The 21,529-nt window shown below is 41.8% G+C and overlaps 1 protein-coding gene across 2 annotated transcripts in view; it reads left to right on the top strand.

The window, feature by feature from the left end:
* The first annotated feature begins 2,070 nt into the window (after positions 1 to 2,070).
* Positions 2,071 to 21,529, top strand: part of GDA (guanine deaminase) — a 74,997-nt gene continuing 55,538 nt past the window's right edge. For both annotated transcript variants that reach the window (XM_036433802.2, XM_036433801.2), the window contains exon 1: positions 2,071 to 2,259. In XM_036433802.2, coding sequence (XP_036289695.1) covers positions 2,134 to 2,259 — 126 coding nt within the window. In that variant the 5' untranslated portion in view covers positions 2,071 to 2,133. The remainder of the gene's footprint in view (positions 2,260 to 21,529) is intronic.

The following is a 21,529-nucleotide window of genomic DNA, read 5'->3' as shown; positions in this document are numbered from 1 at the left end:
AGCAAATACATTCAAATTCACTAGTCTCAGCTGTTGGATATTGAGGTGGCTTTCAGTAGAAATATACTAGCTGTATCTGTTTTAGGAGACCAATACATCTATTAGGAGCATTTACCTGATTTCCTTTTTTTTTTTTTAATAACAGCCAGACACTATCTTCACTTTTCTTTCTGAGGTTTGTGTGTATTCAGGCCTAGATCAAGAGGAGTTTTTGGTGTTCTGGCTGTTGGGACTGCCAGCAGGGAGTGTGATCTCCAGGATCAAGAGGAAGTGACAGGGAGAGAGGGCCAATGTCTCCACGAGGCAAGATCCAGGGCTTTCTAATCTGAGGCTCTGGCAGGGAGACCAACCTCCTTGGTGGACCTGGGACTGAGGAGTGTCCTGGGTTTCAAGACTTCCAGTGCTAAAACCAGGAAAGTCTCCCATAACTGGAATGAGTTGGTCACTCTAGATTTTAGGGGGGATGAAGGCACTGAGAAAATAACAAATCATTCATATAAGCTAGCCCTAGATTACAAAAGTAGCCATTCAGAGAAAGCCTGCTTGTACACTGCAATGGAATGTTCATTCTCTATGTAGGCACCCAAACCGGATACTTATCTCAGGTTATTGTTCTGCTCCCAGAAAATCAATTTCTTCATTTATTCAGTAAATATGTACGCAACACCGGGTACTGTTCTAGGCACAAGACCCCTATTCTAGTGGCATTTCCATTATTGTGTGTGTGTGTGTGTGTGTGTGTGTGTGTGTGTATTGGGGGAAGAGAAACACATAAATAACATAAAATACACGATGATGGATATAATCAATGCAATGGCAGATGTAGGATGGACTATGGAATAGGAACTTCAAGGGCAGGGGTTGGCTACTAGCTTGGTGGTAGAGGGAGGTTACTTTAAGAGCTGACAATTGAAGTAAACCAGACACAAGCGCTGGCCATGTGAGATCCGCAGGAGGCATGAGGGGCAGAAGGAGCAGCATGTGCAAAGGCCCTGAGCAGAAACCAGCTGGTTTTCATGGAGGAACTTAGTGAAGAACTGGGTGGGCGGAAGCAGTCTTAGCAGCCACCCAGTCCAAGCTCCATTTTCACAAAGGACGGTGGTAAGGATGCTGAGGCCCACCCCATGGACCACGGTCTCCTGAGTCCTAACCCAGCACTTTCCTCGCCACACCACACCATGCCACACTGCCATTCCTGGCTGGTTGGCTTGAGTATTTCTTTTTTCCCCTTTGTACAACTGCAAACAGATCAACGAGATTCATTTAGGTATGAGAAAAATTAGAATTGTAATTGTGGGTGGACAGAAGGACCAACATATTGGCCTCAAAGTGAAGAGAGGTACTTCAGGGTCCAGATTAACCTCCAGTGGTGTGAGGGGGGGGGGGGGGGGGGAGGAGAAGGGGACTCCTAGCCGTTCTGTAGGACATGCTTCCAGACCATCGGGTTAGGACAAATTCCGCCGCTGGCAGAAGCTGAAAATGAAACTTGTCTGTAAGGTTGGCCGCTCTAACTGACCTTTCATCCGTGTCTGAACTTGTGCCAGGTCAGAGCGTGTGGGTGCCACAGGTGGAAGAGACCAAGGTTTGGCCACCAACAGCCCTAAGAGTCTAAAGGAGAGAGAACACAGGCAGGTGCGCCTCCAGGTGTGCCAACCTAAGCAAGGTGCCAACCAAAGCTAGGTGGAGGAGGCTGGGAGGGGCAAAGAACAAAAAGCACTTTTAGTGACCAGTTCGAGGTCCGGGGCTGGGACCCTGATTCCTCCGGCTCCTTCCTTCATCCCTGTCCCCTGGGGAGGTGACAGCCACCACGGACCCAAAGAACTGCAGCGGAGGGGGGCCTGCGATTTTGGAAACTCAAAGAGTTAATATATTAAAAAACAAACAAACAAAAACTATCGCGGTGGAGGAGGGAAAGACCACACCCACGGGAGCCAGGAGCCAACTCCAGGGAGGAAAATCCCATTGGTATAGAAAAGATAGGGAGCCAGCCCCCTGGGCGTGGCCTGCAGGGGGCAGGTGATCTCCAGATAAAGCCAGGGGACAGGACCAGAAGCAAGAACCCTTGCGGGTGCAGCAGCTGCAGGAGCTTCTGCCCGCTGCGCTCCTCCTGGCCTCGCGCTGCGCTCCGCTGACATGTGTGCCGCCCGGATGCCGCCGCCGCTGGCGCACATCTTCCGAGGGACGTTCGTCCACTCCACCTGGACCTGCCCCATGGAGGTGCTGCGGGATCACCTCCTGGGAGTGAGCGACTGCGGCAAAGTAAGCGGGCGGGGGGTCGGGGTCGGGGACAGGAGGTTCGGGTGGAAGGAAGCGCGCCCGTGTGCGGTGCCCTGCGGGCCCGGAGCTCCCTGGGTGCAGAGCGAGCTCCCTGGGTGCAGAGCGAGCGCCGGCTCCAGAGTTGAACTTGAGGGCTTGGCTGCAGAGGGAAGCCGAAAGAATCCTGGCTGCCAGGGAGTTAGCGTGTTCCTAGAAGCTAAACAGGTGTCCCAGAGCCGGGAGCCATCGGGACGGCAGGCAGCCGTGCAGGCTGTCGAGGAAGGAGGAGCGGGGCTGTGCCCTCGCAAAAACCCTCAGAGAGAATTACCGGACCAGCACCGTGTCTATCAGGTGCCTGGCATGGACATAATTGTCAATGTCTTGTGGAAGGAATAACAGAGGGGAAATCTGATCCGTGTTCCTTAGTCCTCTCAGTGCAGAGAATAAGCAAAGTACTCATGTCATTCATGTGATCCTTCAACGGACAGGTTACTTACTAACGGCTCCAACTAAACTTGGAATCCTAAAAGGGTGGTCTGCGAGAAATGACCCACCCCACTCCCCGCAACACACACCCGGAGCCATTTGCATTGAAGCAAACAGTTCCCTCTCTAGGTGCAAGATGTCTCCTACCAGTGCATCTTCCACACTTCCTTTCCCAAAATCAGATTTCTACAAACAACGTGGGTAACTTGATGTCTAATATTTACTGTTCCATATTCATCGGTGCTCCCTGTGGTGGCCTGGCCAGTTTGATGAGTGAAAGGCATTCCATTTGTTTAGAAGAAGAAGAAGAATTAAAAAAAAAAAAAAAAACTAAGCTGGGGATGGGATATTTTTGAGCTTTCCCTCACCAGATTGTTTAGCAAAAGTACAGGTATTGTGACTTGTCAGCTTGAAGATGCTATTCCAGTCTAAAGATTCTTCCGAGTCAGTGAGAGTTTTAAATCATGACTCTTGCATTTGGGGATAACCAGACCCTGCTTTCTTATGGCGCTTAAAAAAAAAAATATTCTCTGTGCCTATTGAGGGAGCCTGCTCTTATATTTCCAAGGTGGTTGAACTCTCGGAGCTTCTCCAAATGGGGAGATTCCTATAAACCCTCAGACTGATGAATGATTGCCTTGAGTACTTTACCCCCAAAGTTTCAGGGAACCTTTAGGCTCAAGAAAAGTCCCAGGAAGCCAATGAAAAGAGATTGCTAAGCTGGGGAAAGGCCAGAGGAGTTTGCCTAACCACAAGGAGCTGTTCAGTTCTTAGGATTCTTTTTTAAAAAATTAATTTCCCATATTCTGAATTTTAATTGGTAGGATAGCAGGCAAGAGAGTGAGTTTGAGAACTGGGTTTAACCAGTGGAGAGGAATAAGGAAAGGAAGTAATTTATCTAAAAAAAGTTACCTTTGCTAGGTTTTGTACAGAAGAATAAAAGTCCCGAACATGCAATTACGGTAGTAGGTGTGTCAGGAAGTCTGTCCTAACTACGGAACATACTGAAGTAATAAATTTGGAAAAATGCCATTTCCCCACAAGGTAACATTAACTAGGAGTTGAATGTAAAGGTGAGTTCATCAAGTGGCTTCAATTTGTGGTATAAAATGCCCCCATCACTGAATTAGTAACTGTTTGCAGCTCTGCTCCAAAGTGCAAAGCAGTAGATTCCTGACAGCATACAGGGATAGTGTGCCATAGATAACGTGTCAAGACTTGATTTCCCTCATTTTCAAAGGGCGAATGCCTCTCCTTTAGAGATGCTAGGATGAATATCTTATTTACTTAAAAATTACATCTCCATGAAATAAGAATGAGGAGTCACCATGGTCTTCACATTTTCCCTGAGCTCTGAAAGCTGTTCTCACACCGTGGGAAGAGTCAGAGCCACCGAGGGTGGCTTGTTACGATGCTGGGTCCAGGGCATCATCCTCTGAGAATCTGAATCTGTCGACATGGAGGGGCCCAGGAAGTGGCATTCCAACAAAGGCCGAGGAGGTTCCAACCCAGGTCATGGGTGGATTACATGTGGGGTAACCACAGTATGTAGGCTGTGTGATAGAATCAGTTGTATCAGGTCTTGGGAGCTTAGTTCTCCACTTCGAGCTCAGGTCTGGGGTAGCATCTCAAGAGAGAGGGGATGTGACTTCCTCTACTCCTCCCTTTCTCCCTTCTAGACCTCATCCCTTTTATTTCATATAAATTCATTTTGGCCCAGAGAATGGCAATGACTCACTACTGTTAGTGAGTTAATGAAAGCTCATTCAAAATTAGGTTCATTAAAATGGATGCTCTAGTCAATATTTTAGTATTGGGCATTTTGAATTCAGAGTTAGTTTTTCTACTCAAGGGACGTGTAGCTTTTCAAAAGGAAGACCCAGCCTGTAGAACTCATTTGTGGATACTTAATCGTGAAACACGGAGTGCTCAAATATTACTAAACTGCCCGATTCCACATGCAACAGGGTCAGGTGGACTTTAAAGATACATAAAGATGCCTGCGGTCTTTTAAAATATTTTTATTGATTTCATAGAGGAAGGGAGAGGGAGAGAGAGAGAGAGAGATAGAAACATCATTGATCGGCTGCCTCCTGCACTCCCCACACTGGGGCTCAAGCCTGCAACCCGGGCATGTGCTCCAGTGGGGAATTGAACTGTGACCTCCTGGTTCATATGTTGATGCTCAGCCATTGAGCCACACCTGCCGGGGAAGCTTTTGGCCTTTTGATGAACACTTACATGGAGGCAAGAGCAAGAAAAAGAATCATTTTGGGGGTAATGTCCTGGGGTGGCAGAAGAAAGTCCTGTGGAGAAACAGGGACCTGGGTTCAAGTTCGGTCTTTACTGTTTACCTGCTCACTTACAACCTAAGTGAATTTGATCAAGTTATTAACAATTTATTTCCAAGTAATCGTATGTATAAAGTATTTCTACAGTCTACCTCAGAGGGTTGTTGAAAAGATTAAATGAGTTAGTTTGTAAAGTGTGTAGATTAATGCCTTTCGTATAGCACATGCCCAAAAAACACTAGCAGTTATTATCAACAATTTAGATGGAGATAAGAGGACAGAATTGGTAGCTATTTGTGTCAAGTCACCTGGATTTGACGATAGAGTTGGAAAGATATTTATGAATTTTGTATCGTGGGATGCAGATTGGCTGGTGATAGAAAAAGCTTGGTGAAGGAAGCCAAAATTGAACTGGACATTAAGAACACACAGGATGTGAACATGCAGAAAAGGCTCCGGTGAAGCGAACGAGGCAATGTTCTTTATTTCCTGAAGCTGTTGGGAGGAACAAGCGTTGTGTGTCACCTGACAATGCATCATCAACTTGCAGTCCTCACAGTGGAAATTACATATCTTAGTGGTTCTGAATCATCCCTTCCTTCTGCTTAGGCAAATGAAGACCTACCTTCCTTGTCAAGCTCAGGACCCCAATGAATATGCTGTGAACTTGAAGAGGGAATCTGGGCTAAGCCCTCCCTTCTGCAACTGCCAAATCAGAGCTTTGCCGTCATTAGAAACATGTGTTCATGCCCAAATATCATGTTATTATCTTGTAAATTCCTACTTTCCAGAGGGCAGATTGTTTTGTTCAAAAGGCTCATGGCAGGAACTGTTGGCTAGCCATTCAATAGCTATAACCCCTGCTTCCTTATTAACACGTCTGACTTTGATCTGCTTGTAATATATTTGGCTCTTAGATACATCACGGGGTAAGCCAGTCTTGGTTACTGTAATCTCATTTACTAGTACCTCTTTTCCCAGCTTCCTGGTAGCTCAGGGTGGCCAGGATGGCGTTCTGACATGCAGGAAGTTGGCTCAAGGCTTCTGGGAAATATTTCTCTCCCTAACCACTAGATACAGATGCGGGATCTTTTCTCTTTTTGATGCCCTCAGGTGAGGAGTGAAGCTGCTGCAACTGCCTCCGTTCACCTCCACCTAACCCCACATCCTTTCCCTCTGGCTATCACCACACAGTTGTCTGCATTTATCTGTCTTGTGTATATGTTTTTCAGTTAATCCCTTCACCTTTTTCCATCCAATCCCCTGTCTCCCTCCCCTCTGACAGCTGTCAGTCTGTTCCGAGTATCCATGCCTGTTTGTTTTGTTCACTAGGTTCCACTTATTAGTGAGATCATATGGTACTTGTCTTTTTCTCTGACTAGTTTATTTCATGTCTGAACCTCAGCATCCTCATTTATAAAATGTGGACAATAATAGCACCATGAAGGAGTTGTGAGGCAGATGAGATAATGTGTGTAAAGCACTTGGCGCATAGTAGTTGCTCAATAAATGTTGGCCATTGTTATTATTTTTCTTTCACTGAAGTAATGATTTCATTTTTGCATTTGATTATACTTAGCTTAATAGAATATTCTCACTCACTGAGTTGATTTAAAGTTCTCAAAAAATGGGAGGACACCTCGAGAGAAGGTGACATTGTCATACTGTGGGTCAGATACTTAGCCAGATTCTTTGTACACTGATAACCTTAGATTAGATATCATCATCATCATCATCATCACCATCATCTTCATCATCATCATCCCTGCTTTATCAATGAGGAAATGGAGGCTTAGAGAGTTCTCTGACTTGGCTGTAATCATAGGGAGTAGGTGGCAAAGCCAAGATTCGCACCCATGCCTGTCTTATGTCCAAGACCCCTGCTCTTTCCAGCAGTCCCTGCTGCTTCCTGTCATGAGAAGGGCTGAAACTCTATTGTGCTAGGGCCCCTCAACATTGTCTTATTGTTTTGACACAAAATAGGTGGTCAGGGAAGGACTGGAATGTGATGTATAAATCAAAGACATTCATGAGAGATGTGGAACAAGACAGACATTTCTAATTCCAGAGAGGTAGTTAAAAAGCACAATTACCCTTCTTCTTGGAGGCTTTGAAGCAACATTGCTGGCATGGCAGGAGTTTGCTGCCCTTCCACGTGTATAAAGTTGTCTGTTGATTTCTGGGATTTCTTGGCAGCCCTGATTGATCTGGTGCAGTGGCTGCAGGCAGCCGAAGTGCTGGTGTACCTGACACATGGCTGCTGCCTGAAGGCTCTGACAGCTGCAGAGATGGGCAGTATCTCTTGCAGGCTTATGGCATGCCCACTCACAGGCATTGATCTCGTGACTTAGGGATAAAGACTAGGGGACTTCCTTCATGAGCAAGAAAATAAAATCAATCAGTTATGTATTTATGATACCTGTTTCTGTAGAAAGGATTTGAAGCAGTTCCAAAGAGCATAGGCAGAGAGTGTTGCTTTTGTACATTTTCAGGGAGAAGAAAAATTCAACTGTTGACATGAATCAAAGCTAGGAATTATATTTAAAATACATGGTGGACCCTGGCTAGGTAGCCCAGTTGGTTAGAGTGTCTTCCTCATATCCCTGGTCAGGACACATACAAGAATCAACCATTGAATGCATGGATGGGTGGAATACCAAATTAATCTCTCTCTCCCCCAACCTCTCTCTCCTGCGCTTCCTCTCTCTCTCCTTTTCTCTCTAAAATCAATTTAAAATTTTTTAATTCATTGTGCCAGCTGATAAAGGGATATGTGTTACCTAGTCAACAATATCTGTACTAAAAGCAACTGCTCAAGGAGAACACATCTATTCTTGATGCTGCATTTAGACTGGAATTTCTCTTAGACACTGTGTCTTATAATTATGTTTAATAGCTTTCCCATTCAAGGTATAGTTTTGTAGGGTGACCTCGTTGAGCACCTATGACTTGAACTGAAGATGTGACAAAAAGTAGGGAGTCCGTATATCTATTGTGTAGTGCTCAGGCTATGGGGAGGGGCAAAGGGAGGTGATCCAAGTACCTCTTGGCTGATCTGAAAAGACCTGGAGATAGACTTTATTATTATTATGTTTTAAATTTTTATTGTTGAAAGTATTACATATGTCCCCTTCCCTGCCTCCCCCATTGACCTCTCCCAGCCTTCCCGTGCCTCCAACCCAGGCCTTCACCCTCCTATTGTGTGTGTCCATTGGTTATGCATCTATACATGCAAGTTCATTGGTTGCTCTCTACCCCTCACCCATCCTCCTCTGCCTTTCCTCTGAGGTTTGACAATTTGCTCGATGCTTCTATGTCTTTGGACCTATTTTTGTTCATCAGTTTATGTTGTTCATTATATTCTACAAATGAGTGAGATCATGTGATATTTATCTCTCTCTGACTGGCTTATTTTGCTTAGCATAATGCTTTCCAGGTCCATCCATGCTGTTGCAAATGGTAGGAGTTCCTTCCTTTTTAAAGCAGCGTAGTATTCCATTGTGTAGATGTAGCACAGTGTTTTAATCCACTCATCTGCTGATGGGTACTTAGGCTGTTTCCAAATCTTAGCTATTGTAAATTTCACTGCTATCAACATAGGGGTGCATATTTCCTTTCTGATTGGTATTTTCATTTCTTGGGCTGTATTCCTAGAAGTGGCATCACTGGTCAAATGGAGAGAGGGTTCCCTTTTTGGAGATAGACTTTAGGATGTCACAGGCAGGGCTGAACCATGTATCCTTCAGCACTCCTCCTAAGAATAGTCCTGTCAATGGAGTTTTGATGAACACCAGGAGGCAGCAGCCTGAGTACTTCTCTTTGGCAAAAGCCTGGAGTGCCACTGTTTTGTGTTGCGTGTAAAATGCAGCACATGCCTTTACTAATAATCCATCTTTGAGGAGGTTGAGCAACTTAATGAGAGATTACTCAATAATTTTAAATCCATTTGCATTGGTGAGAAATGCTCTTCTCCTCCTAGAAGTTGTGCCAGTTTTGTCAGCTCGTCTTATCTTTCATTTTGCTTGTGCTTAAGTTCATTCTTTAAAGCTTAATTCAAGTACCCTCTCCAAAGTCTTTTTACTACTTCCCTACCCCAAAATGACCTCTCTGTCCTATAAATGTCTCTCTTATTCTCATTCTTCTTATAGACTACTTATATACATTTGCTGACCGTGTATCTTATTTGTATATATTTTCATCCAAATTGATTATAAGTTCCTATTCACATGACATAAGAAAAAAGTAGGAAATATTTACTTATGTCTTAGTAGTCATGGGCCTTGTAAATAGTGTAGGTACTCAATAAATGTTAAATGAATGAATGCTCCACAAAATTATAGAAACTGTTGAACAATTTGTCTCAATCTTTGTTGAGAATATTTTAAAACAAATTTGCACATACTTTAGAAAGTAAAACATTGCATGTAATTATATCTTGTCTCAAAATGATTTCTATTACACAAAATGCAGATGTTTAGAAGTTGTTAATTAGGTTGATTAAATCTATTCTGGTTGTAAAATTATCTTACTTTAAAAAAATATACCTTTTTATTGATATCAGAGAAGAAGGGAGAGGGAGAAAGAGATAGAAACATCAATGATGAGAAAGAATCATTGTTTAGTTGCCTCCTGCATGGTCCCCTAATGAGGATTGAGCCTGGAACCTGGGAATGTGCCTTTGACCAGAATCAAACCTGGAACCTTTCAGTCTGCAGGCCAATGCTCTATCCACTGAACCAAACCAGCTAGGGCAAAATTATGTTACTGTTAAGAGGTATTGTTTTATCTCAAAACACAGTAATTGGAAGTTACTTTTTTTTTTCTGTACTCCATTAGGAATTCCTTTAAGAATTCATCCTACAAATACTGAATACCTACTCTACACTGTGTGTTTAACAAGTTAAAGAACTGGATTCTGTGGCCAATGATGAAATCATAACACATTCCATTCACAGTGTATCACGACTTACCACTTACAGCCAAATGCTCAGTGTCATTGGGAAAAGGGCTGTACTCCATCAGTGGTTACATTTATAAGGAACAATTGTCTCCAGAGAAATTGTTAATAGCTTGCCCAGTGCTATTCAGCCAGGAAGGAAAGGAGTTGGGATTTGAATCTAGATGTTTCCTCTCCAGCATTTATTATCTCTCCTGATTTTATTTAAAGTCTCTGGTTACCATTTCAGCCACCTGAGCACTTAACTGTCTCAACCCTGCCTTCTTCCTTGCTGTGCCTTTGAATCCTAGACAAAGCATCTTCACCTGCAGCCAAGTCCCAGGTTCCTGCTAGTCCTATTAGTCACCTCCTGGTTCTTCCCCACTGAAGTGGTGTCACCTTTTCCTTGATCTTTTTCCTCAGCGCTGTTTGATGTGCTCTTGTCAATAAAGCTATTTTTACATCTGGGTTCTCAGAGCTCATATAACTCAAAGTCTAGAAATACTCCCAACCTACAGCCATCCCACAATCCTAGTCTTCCTCAAACAATGCAAAAAATGGTGGCTCTCAAACTAATCTAATTGATATGCATATATCTGAATTTACAAAATTGATTAAGAAAGGATATACACGCACTTCACAAAACGGTTGGTAAGAAGGATTTTTTTAAATTTATTTTTATTGTTGACAATATTGCAGATGTCTCCCATTTTTCCCCTCCCTTTACTATCATCCAACCAGCTCCTGCCCTACCCCAGGCCTTCACCGCACTATTGTCTGTGTCCGTGGGTTATGCATATATGAATATAAATTCTTTGGTTAATCTCCCTTCCCCCCCCCCCCCCCATCATTCCCTCTGAGATTTGTTTGTCTGTGTAGTCTGTTCCATGCACCCACGCCTCTGGACCTATTTTGTTCATATCCAGTGTTTCCCAAAGTGTGGTACACTTTGGAAAGAATTTGGTGGGGTTATGCACTGCACCGTGCTTAGCTGCACCTAATTCTATGTTCTCATGAGTATGAGGGGTACTCAGCATTACGAAAATTATAGAAGGGGTATACATATGTCAAAAGTTTGGGAAACACTGATTGTAGACCAATAGAGATAGATTCAAAAGGGACCTCAGGTTCCTCTTACTCTGTTAACCAGTCATCTATTAATCTCCTCACTACCTCCTTTAATTGTTGCATTGTCTGCATATGGATTTTTCTATGAGGTACTCATAGTTTTCATCAGATCTCAAAAATGAGTAAATGACCTCAAATTGTCAAAACCTCAGATCATTTACTCTTGTACCTCAAATAGGACTATCTCACCTGTATAGCATTCTTGTCCATCTTTTGTATAAATGGCTTCAGTGATTAATATACCAGAACTGTATTGATCTACCCATTCGGGTGCTAACCATGTCACTTTTTTTTTTTTCTATTTTGAAAATTTTAAGAGCATCAGTTTGAGCCATACCCACAAGATTATTGGAAAGTCCAATATCAGTCACTTTGGCATTTCTCTTTTCTTTCTTCTCTACCAGGATTCCCAGAGCCTTTTATGATCTAAGTGGCTGTTCCTTTCCAGATAGTGAGTCAATGTTTATGAAGTCCCAGGTCCTTGTTCTCCTTCTGGGCTAGAGCTTGTTGTTGGGGGACAAGACAAAGCTGCAGCCCTCGAGGAACTTTCTGTTTTTAAGGGGGAATTTCACGTGTGCAGTTCTAAGGCCATGGTGGCCATGGCTGCCTTTGTCCTTTGTGACCACATGTGCTGATCCCAGCTATCCGTCTGCCATTACTACTCTGCCCTGTCCAGGCTACAACGGCCTTCCCCAAGGCTGGCTCAGTGGAAACTCTGCACCCTTAGGCTCAGCTTGTTCTGGAACAACTCATACAGACCCGTGTGGTCACACTGGTCTTAATATTTGGCTTCCCCTGTAGAGAAGAAAAATGTTTCATTCCTGCCTGGTGTTTCCAAGGTACTAAAAGAACAAAGTACAAGATAAAGTCTCAATTGGTCACTCAACTACAAGGCTAAGCTTTGAAAGCGTTCCATGGTACATTTAAATTATGATTTTAAAAGTTTGATTAATCCTTGGACTATCTTTCTGACATTGGTCTCTAAAACCAAAACCAAAGCCTATGGATACACAGTTCTTATTGAGAGTAGATCCAATTGGATCTGTCACTTTTGACATAAAAACTTCTTGTTTGGCTGGATCCCCCATACTATATATAACCAATTGGTCTCTCCCTGCTAAGGTTATAGCACAAGAGGCAAGATAACTTTTTGTATGTGGCTGACCAAGACTCAGAATGAGTATATCTTATATTATCTTCTAATAATAAATGACAGGTGAATGTTCAGGAAAGAAATAAGTGGCAAGATGTGAAACATAAAAGCTCCAAAATCATATAGACCTTCCATTTACCATGTTCTTGGTGCCAGTTTTTACTGTGTATGTCTACTGTATTGTTCTGGGTGACTTCCTACATGGTTCCCCAGCTAACCTGAAGTTTTCTTTCTCAGAATTCAACATGATAACATTACAAAATAATAACAATAATAACAATAAAGATCTTCAGCAGGGGATTTCAAGGGAATTTAGACTCACCAAAAAACAACCTTTCATATAAATATATAATGAGGGTTAGCATAATACCTGAGAGAACCTACATTAAAACAGTCTTTTCCATCATTGTGAGCTGTGTGTGAACTGGTTTATCATTGCAGACAAAGGATAAGAATGAGCTGCTTAGTGTATAGTGTAATAGGAAACTGAAAAAACAAGCCATGTGTTCAAAACCTGGAGCCTCGTTCTGAACTACCAGCTAATTAAAAACAACAACAACCATCTTTGTTTTTGGAATTAAACTGGGAGAAAAAAATGTCATTTAAGTAGATACTTTAGGAAGATGGTGAGGAGTTTCTGAGAATGAACTCCAATGGGGGGAAAGACCTTTACAATGATTTGCTTGGCCCACTTTTCCTTTGAGGCTTTGCATGTGGTTTCAGTGTGGAGAAAGGAATGGGAGGAAAGAGGCAGGCAAATAACAGGCAGGAGAGGAGTGGAGACCTGGAAGAAATGAAAGTGATGAAAAGGTGAAAGGTGTGGCAAAGAGCATTCTCTAAGCTACTCAGACTTTCGAAAACAGCACTAAAGATAGGGGAGGGCAAGCATGCCATGCTACCAATTCCCATACCAAAGCCAGGAGGCACACCCACTGTGCAAATGTTACTCAGGGACACAGCATGTTGTGGAGCTGTGAGGTGCAAGACGGAACAAAAATATGAGAAGAACCATTAGAAGTGTTATCTGATCGCTAAGCAGACCTGTCAGCCAGCCAGTGCTTGCTTTGAGCTCAGATGGTACAAAGGCCTGGATGGAAAGGACTAAGAGAGAGATGAAGAGAGATGAAGAGCAGGGTGATGCCCCAGAGGAGGGAAAAGGACATGGCTTAAAACCCAGGTAGATTGTTTATGGGGGGAAACAAATTGCTGACAATGGCTCAAGTTTATACACTTACTCATCGTATTTTGCTATCTGGAGTATAATTAAATTTGGATTTCCCTTGTTTAATTAGCCATTAAGTTTGATGAAGAACATTTTTCAAGTCGAGCAAAAAATGATTTAAAAGTAAGGTGTGTCGGCAAAAGAAGGTGCAAGAGCAGGCCAGGCTGATGGATGAAAGTAAAATAATATGAGAAAATATCTACCTTTATAATAAAGTCCCTGAGAATGTTTCAGACCCTCAGCTTTTTATGAGACTGACGCGCTACCTACTGCGCTAACGAGGCACCTGAAGACCCTCAGCTTTTTAAGTGAAGGAGGTGATGTGGCTAACCGTGGTCTGCCTTGAGATACTTAATTCAAAGCTCAGCAAAAGTTTAAATGGAAATGAAGTGGAAATTGATCACTCAATGATAGAATCACTGGAACGAGATCCATCCCAAAAATATTTCTGCCATGGCGTCTTTAAAATGTCCTACTTTTGAAAATTCTTTCAATACAGTAACTTTTAAAATTAAAAAAATAACAATATAAAAATTTGATTAGTTATAATGTTAGTAGCACATCTCTTATATTAAGCAGTTGTGCATTCGGATACTATAATGTGAATAAAAAGAAAACAAATTTTGCGTATAAGTCACCTTCTTGCATTGCATTTGGCTTCTTGCCTAAGACACTGGATTATAAGCTTGGAGGCAGGAGCCACACCAATGATGATGATAGTGAATATGTATTGGACACTTGCTATGTGCTAGATCCTGTGCAGAGTGCTTTGCAAAGCCCAATTCTCCTGATTGCTTTTTGAAGTGGAACTGTTCTTATTTATAGACAAGAGAGTTACTATTAACCCTGGAAATAATATCTGATGAGTATACATTGAATGAATTTTCTCTCTCCTGAAACCATCGTGTAGCTCTTTGTTTTCAGATAGTCAAATAGCCAAGTTGCAGTAGCTTCCCTTACTTCAATTGTTAATATGGTTCAATCCTTAAGATTAAAGAGGACAAATTTATCTCTTTTTTAAAAAAAATATATATATATTTTTTATTGATTTTTGTACAGAGAGGAAAGGAGAGAGATAGAGAGTTAGAAACATCAATGAGAGAGTCATCGATCAGCTGCCTCTTGCACACCCTCTACTGAGGATATGCCCGCAACCAAGGTACATGCCCTTGACCGGAATTGAACCCGGGTCCCTTCAGTCCTCAAGCCGACGCTCTATCCATTGAGCCAAACCGGTTTCGGCCTCATCTCTTCTGATGCATTCTCTAGAGCAATTAATGTTGATCTTCTCCCATAAGATCTTTCTTCATGTGTGACATTGTTTCCAACTTTTTAAAAGCCATACCCTTTCTTTTGTGAAAAGATTTAGTTGATAATGTCACATTAATTACATTAACTTTAAATTTAACTTCTAATTGAGACCTGATTCTCAAAGCCTTTTGACTATTGAAGTTGATGCCTCTTGTACATGAAAGACTAATCTTCCCTATAAATTAGAGATCTAATACAACTGAAGCCACTTCCCAATAAATACCTGTCACACCCTCTTGGCAGGATCCTGCTCAGTTGGCACCACATGGGACCTGTCTCTATAGTCTCAGTGCTCTTTCTCTTCTCCGTGTTATTGGTTTTTAAAAACTGCTTTGACAGAGTAAACCTTTCTCAGAAAACCCACATGCTGAAAATCCAAACTTGTTAGCAAGCTATTGATTCACGAGTTTAAAAATAAAATCTTTGAAAGCTAAAGCAGTTACAAGGTGATTCTAACTTCAAGTGAGTTCATCTAGGCTTACACATGATGTAAGAATTTAAAAATGCCAAGATTCCCAAACAAGTTAAACCGACAGCAAAAGTGTATATGCTATGACCATTTGAGCCACCTTCATGCACATATGTCACATTTCTGGAGAGCCATATTAAAATTCAAAACCCAAGTAATACTTAAGGGTTGGGGATGTTGAAAAGAATTTTTACCTTCCACTTTATTGCTTTTTGTATTGTTAGTTTTGTTCTTGTATTACTTTTATAACTTAACATACAACTCACCCCTGGAAAGTGTGCAATTTAGAGTCATTTATTGCATTAATAAAGTTGTGTAACCATCACCACTATCTGCTTCCAGAATATTCTTATCAACCCAAAGGACAACCCATTAACCATGAAGCAGCCATTCCCTATTCTTCCCCCCACTGCCACCCCTCAGCAACCACTAATTTGCTTTCTGCCTCTATAACTTTGCCTATTCTCAATGTAAATCATGCAAATGGACATATACAATATGTGATCTTTTGTGCCTATTTTTTCCCCCCATTTAGGATAATGTTTTCCAGGTGTATCCATATTGTGGTATGTGAGAGCTCCATTCCTTAGTTGATAAACATTTGAATGATTTCCACCTTTCCTGTTGTCAACAGTGCTGACATGAACATCTGTGTACAAGTTTTTAAAACTAATTTATTCCTTAAAATCTTTTTATGGCTCTTCATTGTTTACCTAGAGGAGATAAATCCATATGCCTTTGCATCTTTGTCTCTGTTCCTCCTGCACCTTTCAACTGCTGGATTAATACCTTGCAAGACCAATTAAGTGCCCCTTGCTCAATGAGGTCGTTACTGACATCACGCTAACCCCTCTGTTGACAGGCAGAGCTACATCCTGGGTCCTTTGTGCCCCACTTTCTGCTTGGCACCTCTTTATGGGTCTTACTTTATCTCATGAATCTTCCCTTTAACCTAACTTTGAAGGCAGGGGGTACAACTTTATCACTTTCAGATTGATCCATAACTCTCAGCACATGGTGGTTACTCAAATGAATACATGTTACATAAATGGTGTTTGGATATTTTTTTTTTTCACTACAGGTAACCAGGTGGTACACTTTAGGAGTCAGCAAAATGTATAGTTTGCTAAAAATATTTCCCAAAAAACCAATTATTAGAATAAGAACTCTGGATTTTTCTAATATGGAGCTGAATACGACATATTTGGTTACTGGGTGCTGCTGATAGTTTCATGTCCTTCTGAATGATTAGGAACCCTGGAAGAGTAGATTTTATTGGAATTCTGAGACCTCAGAAAGTTCTCAAATGCCTTTATTGTGGCCTATGTTGAGGATCTGGAATAATATAGATTATAAAGGCCTGCTTACACCCTTTGGTGTTTATACTATAGTTTGTTATGTGTTCACATCTTCATAAAATGGCAATTTACTGAAACTGTTGTTTGTGAATTGCCACTTATGATTTCAGTCTGGAACATGGCAGAGCCTCCATGAACAATAGCTATTATATGGAGGAGATAAGAGATCAACCAAAGGACTTGTATGCATGCATACAATGGACACTTGTAAGCATAACAATGGACACAAAACTCTGGGGAGGGAGGGCATGTATAGGAGTGGCGGGGACAATGCTAAGATATGTACACATATAATACCTTAATAAAAAAATGAAAAAACAAAACAAAATAGCTCTTATGACCCATCTCCTGTCCCTCGAAGTACTTAGTGCTTTAGCACAAAATTGGCATTCACTAAATGCGTCTGAATGGTAGAATGGACGGCTGTGCTCCTTACGCTATTCCCTGTGGGGCACAGGTGGTCCTGTCAGAATAGACAGGAGGGAGTTAATCAACATCCCCAACTGGTTGTGGCCAGTATGCGTGAGGGTGCACACAACAAGTTACGTTGTTAAGGTCTTCACAGGGTGGGGCAGATTTTTCCTCTGTGTTATTTAACCTAGGAGTCGTGTTCCTCCTGCTGTTTGTAGGGGGGTCTCATGGATGCCCTGACGCCTTTTTTTGAAATGCAAAGCACAGAAGCCACTCCAGGTCCCTAGCCTGGTGGGAGCTTGTGGACCTCCTTAAGCTCCAGCTAGGTGTGGACTTCCTCGCTCTGTGTAACAGTGTGCTTAGCGTTCATAAGAACTGATAATAGCTGAGAAGGACCAAAACCTTCCACGAATTAGGGATAAATGGTGAACAAAATAGGTGCAGGTCCCGCCCTATTCTCACTCAGAGTTAATAATTAAATAAGCATCAGTTTGTACATAATTCTAAAACAGGAAAAGTGGAGAGTGCTATGAAGTGTGGGAGCAGAGGACATGGCTTATCTTGAGAAGATAAATGCTATTTGAGCTGAGTCTGAAGGTTGCATGAGAGCTGACTAGGCAGAAAAAGATGAGGGGAAGGCTTTGTGCAAAGACCCACAAGGAAGAGGAACTAGAAACAGGTGTGGGATATTGCTGAAGATGGGAAAAGGTTGAAGAAACAAATGAAGCCAGAGAGATAAACAATGGTCGTTATTGTTGATGTTAGGAAGACTTACATGGGTGGAAAGAGCTGGTGGCAATTGGCTTGGTTTTGGGATGGGAGGAAGATAAGGACATGCAGATAGTGACCATAGACAACTCTTTTGAGATAACAAACACCTAATATTTTTATTCCTCATATGGATAATAAAGTGCCTTCAACAGTAATAAAATACAAATACATTACTTATGTTTTATTTCCCCAGGTAAGGACTTTTCTACAAACGTTTGCACTGGTCAAAGTTATGTAAGCATGCTGGTATTGCCCATTTGCAAATATCTGAGTGGAAGCCGAGTACTGGCAACCTACATGTGCCTGAATTAAAATAAGTTTCAGCCTTATTAAAAATTACTATCTTATCTCAGAAGTATAATTTAGCATCTCACTGCACTGGAAGTCTTGTTATTTAGTCAGAGTGAAGCTCTTTTCATTTCATTAAGTTTAAACAGGGAAGGCACAATTCTTCAATAAATTTGAGATTATTTTGAAATTAAAACAAACATAGCCAGATAAGACAGTAAACCAGATGTTATCTGAATTCAAAAATTGCAGTTTGGTTCTAGAGAATCGTTTCTGGACTCTTGTCTTCTCCAAGGGTTTGAGAAAACCTCACCCTCTTCCTCCTTGCTGGGCGGGTGACTGTACCAGAAACTTTAATCCAGCTAAACAAGCAACATATAAATGATTTATATTAAGGAGGAAAATTACACCCCTCATCTGTATGAATCGGGGCCTGCACAATCATTCATTTTTTTCTTTTTCTGAGGAAGAAGAAAAACAAGACTAATTCTAGATATGCCACTGGAATTAGAATTAAGAAAACATACACTATAAGTGTAATCTAGATAGTATTAGATGCTTCAAACATGCCATATCATTGGGTAGATAGAGTGCGAGGACAGTAGGAAGAAAAGATGTGGAAAGGAAATTATGTGACAATTATGGCAACAGAATCACACACCAGTTTATATTTTTTCATGTCTTTGGGCTTCTCCATCTCTTTTTTACACATCCTGAACACCCTTCCCCTCTTTCCACCCCCATTTTTCCTTACCCATCACCTCCTCAAAACAATAAAACAAAACAAGACAACTGATTTTTCCAGTCTTCTCTAGAAATGTTCTCCCTTCTCGGGAGTTTTCCAGCTTTGTCTGTAGTGCCAGTTTGGCCATGAGAGAGACATGTCACCTTGCATAGTCTTCCATTTCCTCTATGCACGTTCATTTTATTCCCTCAGCTGGAAAATAAACTCTTGAAAGATAAGGGTTATTTCTTACACATTTAGCTGAATCCTTAGCAGTTTGATAGCATATGATGCACATTTAAACAATCTGTACTGTCTTGGGCTGTTATCAGTTGAAATACATTACTCAACAAAAGGTAAGCCAAGAAGCATGCTTACCCTCTTCCCCCCTCTTCTCCCCCCGCCATGTACTAATTCTCTCTGTTTTTATTGAAACAATTGAGGTTAAGTGAAGATATTATGAATCTCTTTAGCTTGCATCTGCTAGGGCACCTTCCTACATAACCACAATACCATTATCACACTTTAGAAATTAACAATAATTTCCCAATATCCTTTCACGATCCATAATCCATGGTCAGATTTTCCCGACTGTTCCTAGCAGTTCTCTGTAGCTCAAACAAAAAACAGAATCCAATCAAGGTTCATGAATTTGTTGTTATGCTTTTTTTGTCCTTTTAAAAATATTTTTATTGATTTTTAGAGAGAGGAAGGGAAAAAGAGAGAGAGACAAACATGGACTCAAGAATGAAGAATTAATCAAGTATCTCTTGCACCCTCCCTGCCAGGGCTTGAGGCTTAAACCTGGGTGTGTGCCCTGACTGGGAGTCAAACCAGCAACCTTTCAGTGCATGGGACCACGCCCAACCTACTGGGCAACACCAGCCAGGCTTCTTTAGACTTTTTTTTTTTTAATTGATTTTTTACAGAGAGGAAGGGAGAGAGAGAGAGAGCTAGAAACGTTGATGAGAGAGAAACATCGACCAGCTGCCTCTTGCACACCCCCTACCGGGGATATGCCCGCAACCAATGTACATGCCCCTGACCGGAATCAAACCCGCCCGTGGGTATGATGGTCAGTGTCACTTAACCAGCCAGCAAGCTCAGCTGGCCAGGCAGCATCAGCAGCTCAGCAAATTTCTTATCCTTGTTGTATCCCTGGTAACTCCCACGAAGTAGTTGAGAAAAAACTCAAACAGCATTTTTATAAAAAGTTGTAATAGTTCTTGGAAAATTGTAGAGCAAATGAAGATGGGCTGCTATCAAAGGAGCTTTTTCTCACAGCTGTGTCCCGGTGGCCAAAGGGATGAAGAGATGAATTGTAAATCAGACACACAGAATGAAGCATAAAGATTTTTTTTCCTCTTTAACATTAGAAAATATGACATCAAACACCAATCTCTGGTTGCCTGAAAAGCAGGACAAAAAAAGTTGGACTAGACCCTCAGGTTTGACTAATGAATGCTGTGCTCACGAAAACACATAATTTTCCCTGAGGTCTTGAAATGAATCAAGTGCAGTAGCTTGTGTGTGTGTGTGTGGGGGGGGGGGGGGTGCATTTGTATAGATCAATTTTAAAGATTATAGAACCTAGGTTGGCAAGAATGGCTCTCCTTGTATTATGTAAAGGATACAGCAAAAATCAAAGAATAGACATGAAAACTGAGAAAGGAAAAAAGCTCATTGCTGTCTTCATCTATCACAGATTTTTTTTAGAGCTCAATAACTGGAATATATATATTCATATATATTCATATATATATATATTCATATATATATTCATCCAGAACATGGTTTCATATCAGTACATAAAGATTTGCCTCATTTTCTCACCCTTCCAATTATTCATTTTGTGCTGATTTGTTACAGCAGCCATTGCAGCCATCTGAAGGCTTGCGTGGGGCTGAGGGATCCACCTACAACATTCAAGTTCACATGACTGTAAGCTGGTGCTCACAGTTGTTGGCAGCAATCTTTGGTTTCTCCCCATGAGAACTTCTCCCAGGGCTGCTGCTTGAGTGCCCGCATGATGTGCCTGTCGGTGGAAAGCATTCTCCTAAGCCAGCCTTAGAAGTCACAGCATGTGGACCCTTCGCTCCAAGCACATCCCTAAGTTTGGCCCACCTCAAGGTTGGGAGAGGGAACTAGAGCCCACCTTTTGGAGAGAGGAATGTCAGAGAATTTGTGGACATATGTTAAAGCCACCACACTGATGCTTGGGATGTGAGTTGTGGATGGAGCCTCCTCTTCACCCTGAATAGGAATTAATTTTACTACACCCCTGACAGATGGCCAGTCAGCCTCTGCCTGGCACTTCCAACTGTGAGGCGCTCACTATGTTGTGAGTCACTGAATTCCATTTATATCAATTGTTAGAAGCTTCTTTTATTCATGAAAATGAAAATCCTATTGCTGAGCATTCCATTGTTGAAGCTAGTTCCACTGCTCTAGAATGGCACTTTTAGGTGATGGCTTTTCCATTATTTGCAGCTGTGGTAATCTTGACTTCTTTCTTCTTTAGACAAAATAATGTCACTTCTACTCAGAAACTCTTCTGAAGTTTTGATTTCAGGATTTTCTGACATCTTAGTCACCTTCCTGTAAAACATTTCAATTCAAATACATCCCTCTATAACTGAAAATCGGTAACTAGTTCTTTATCCCAATCTAAGCCTGAAAGGACATGACAAAGCAATCCTCTCTGCACAGCAGTGGAATCAGGGCA

Source organism: Pipistrellus kuhlii, unplaced genomic scaffold (assembly GCF_014108245.1).
Source record: "Pipistrellus kuhlii isolate mPipKuh1 unplaced genomic scaffold, mPipKuh1.p scaffold_m20_p_12, whole genome shotgun sequence".
NCBI classification, from domain to species: Eukaryota; Metazoa; Chordata; class Mammalia; order Chiroptera; family Vespertilionidae; genus Pipistrellus; species Pipistrellus kuhlii.
This window is presented reverse-complemented; position numbering and strand designations above follow the sequence as displayed.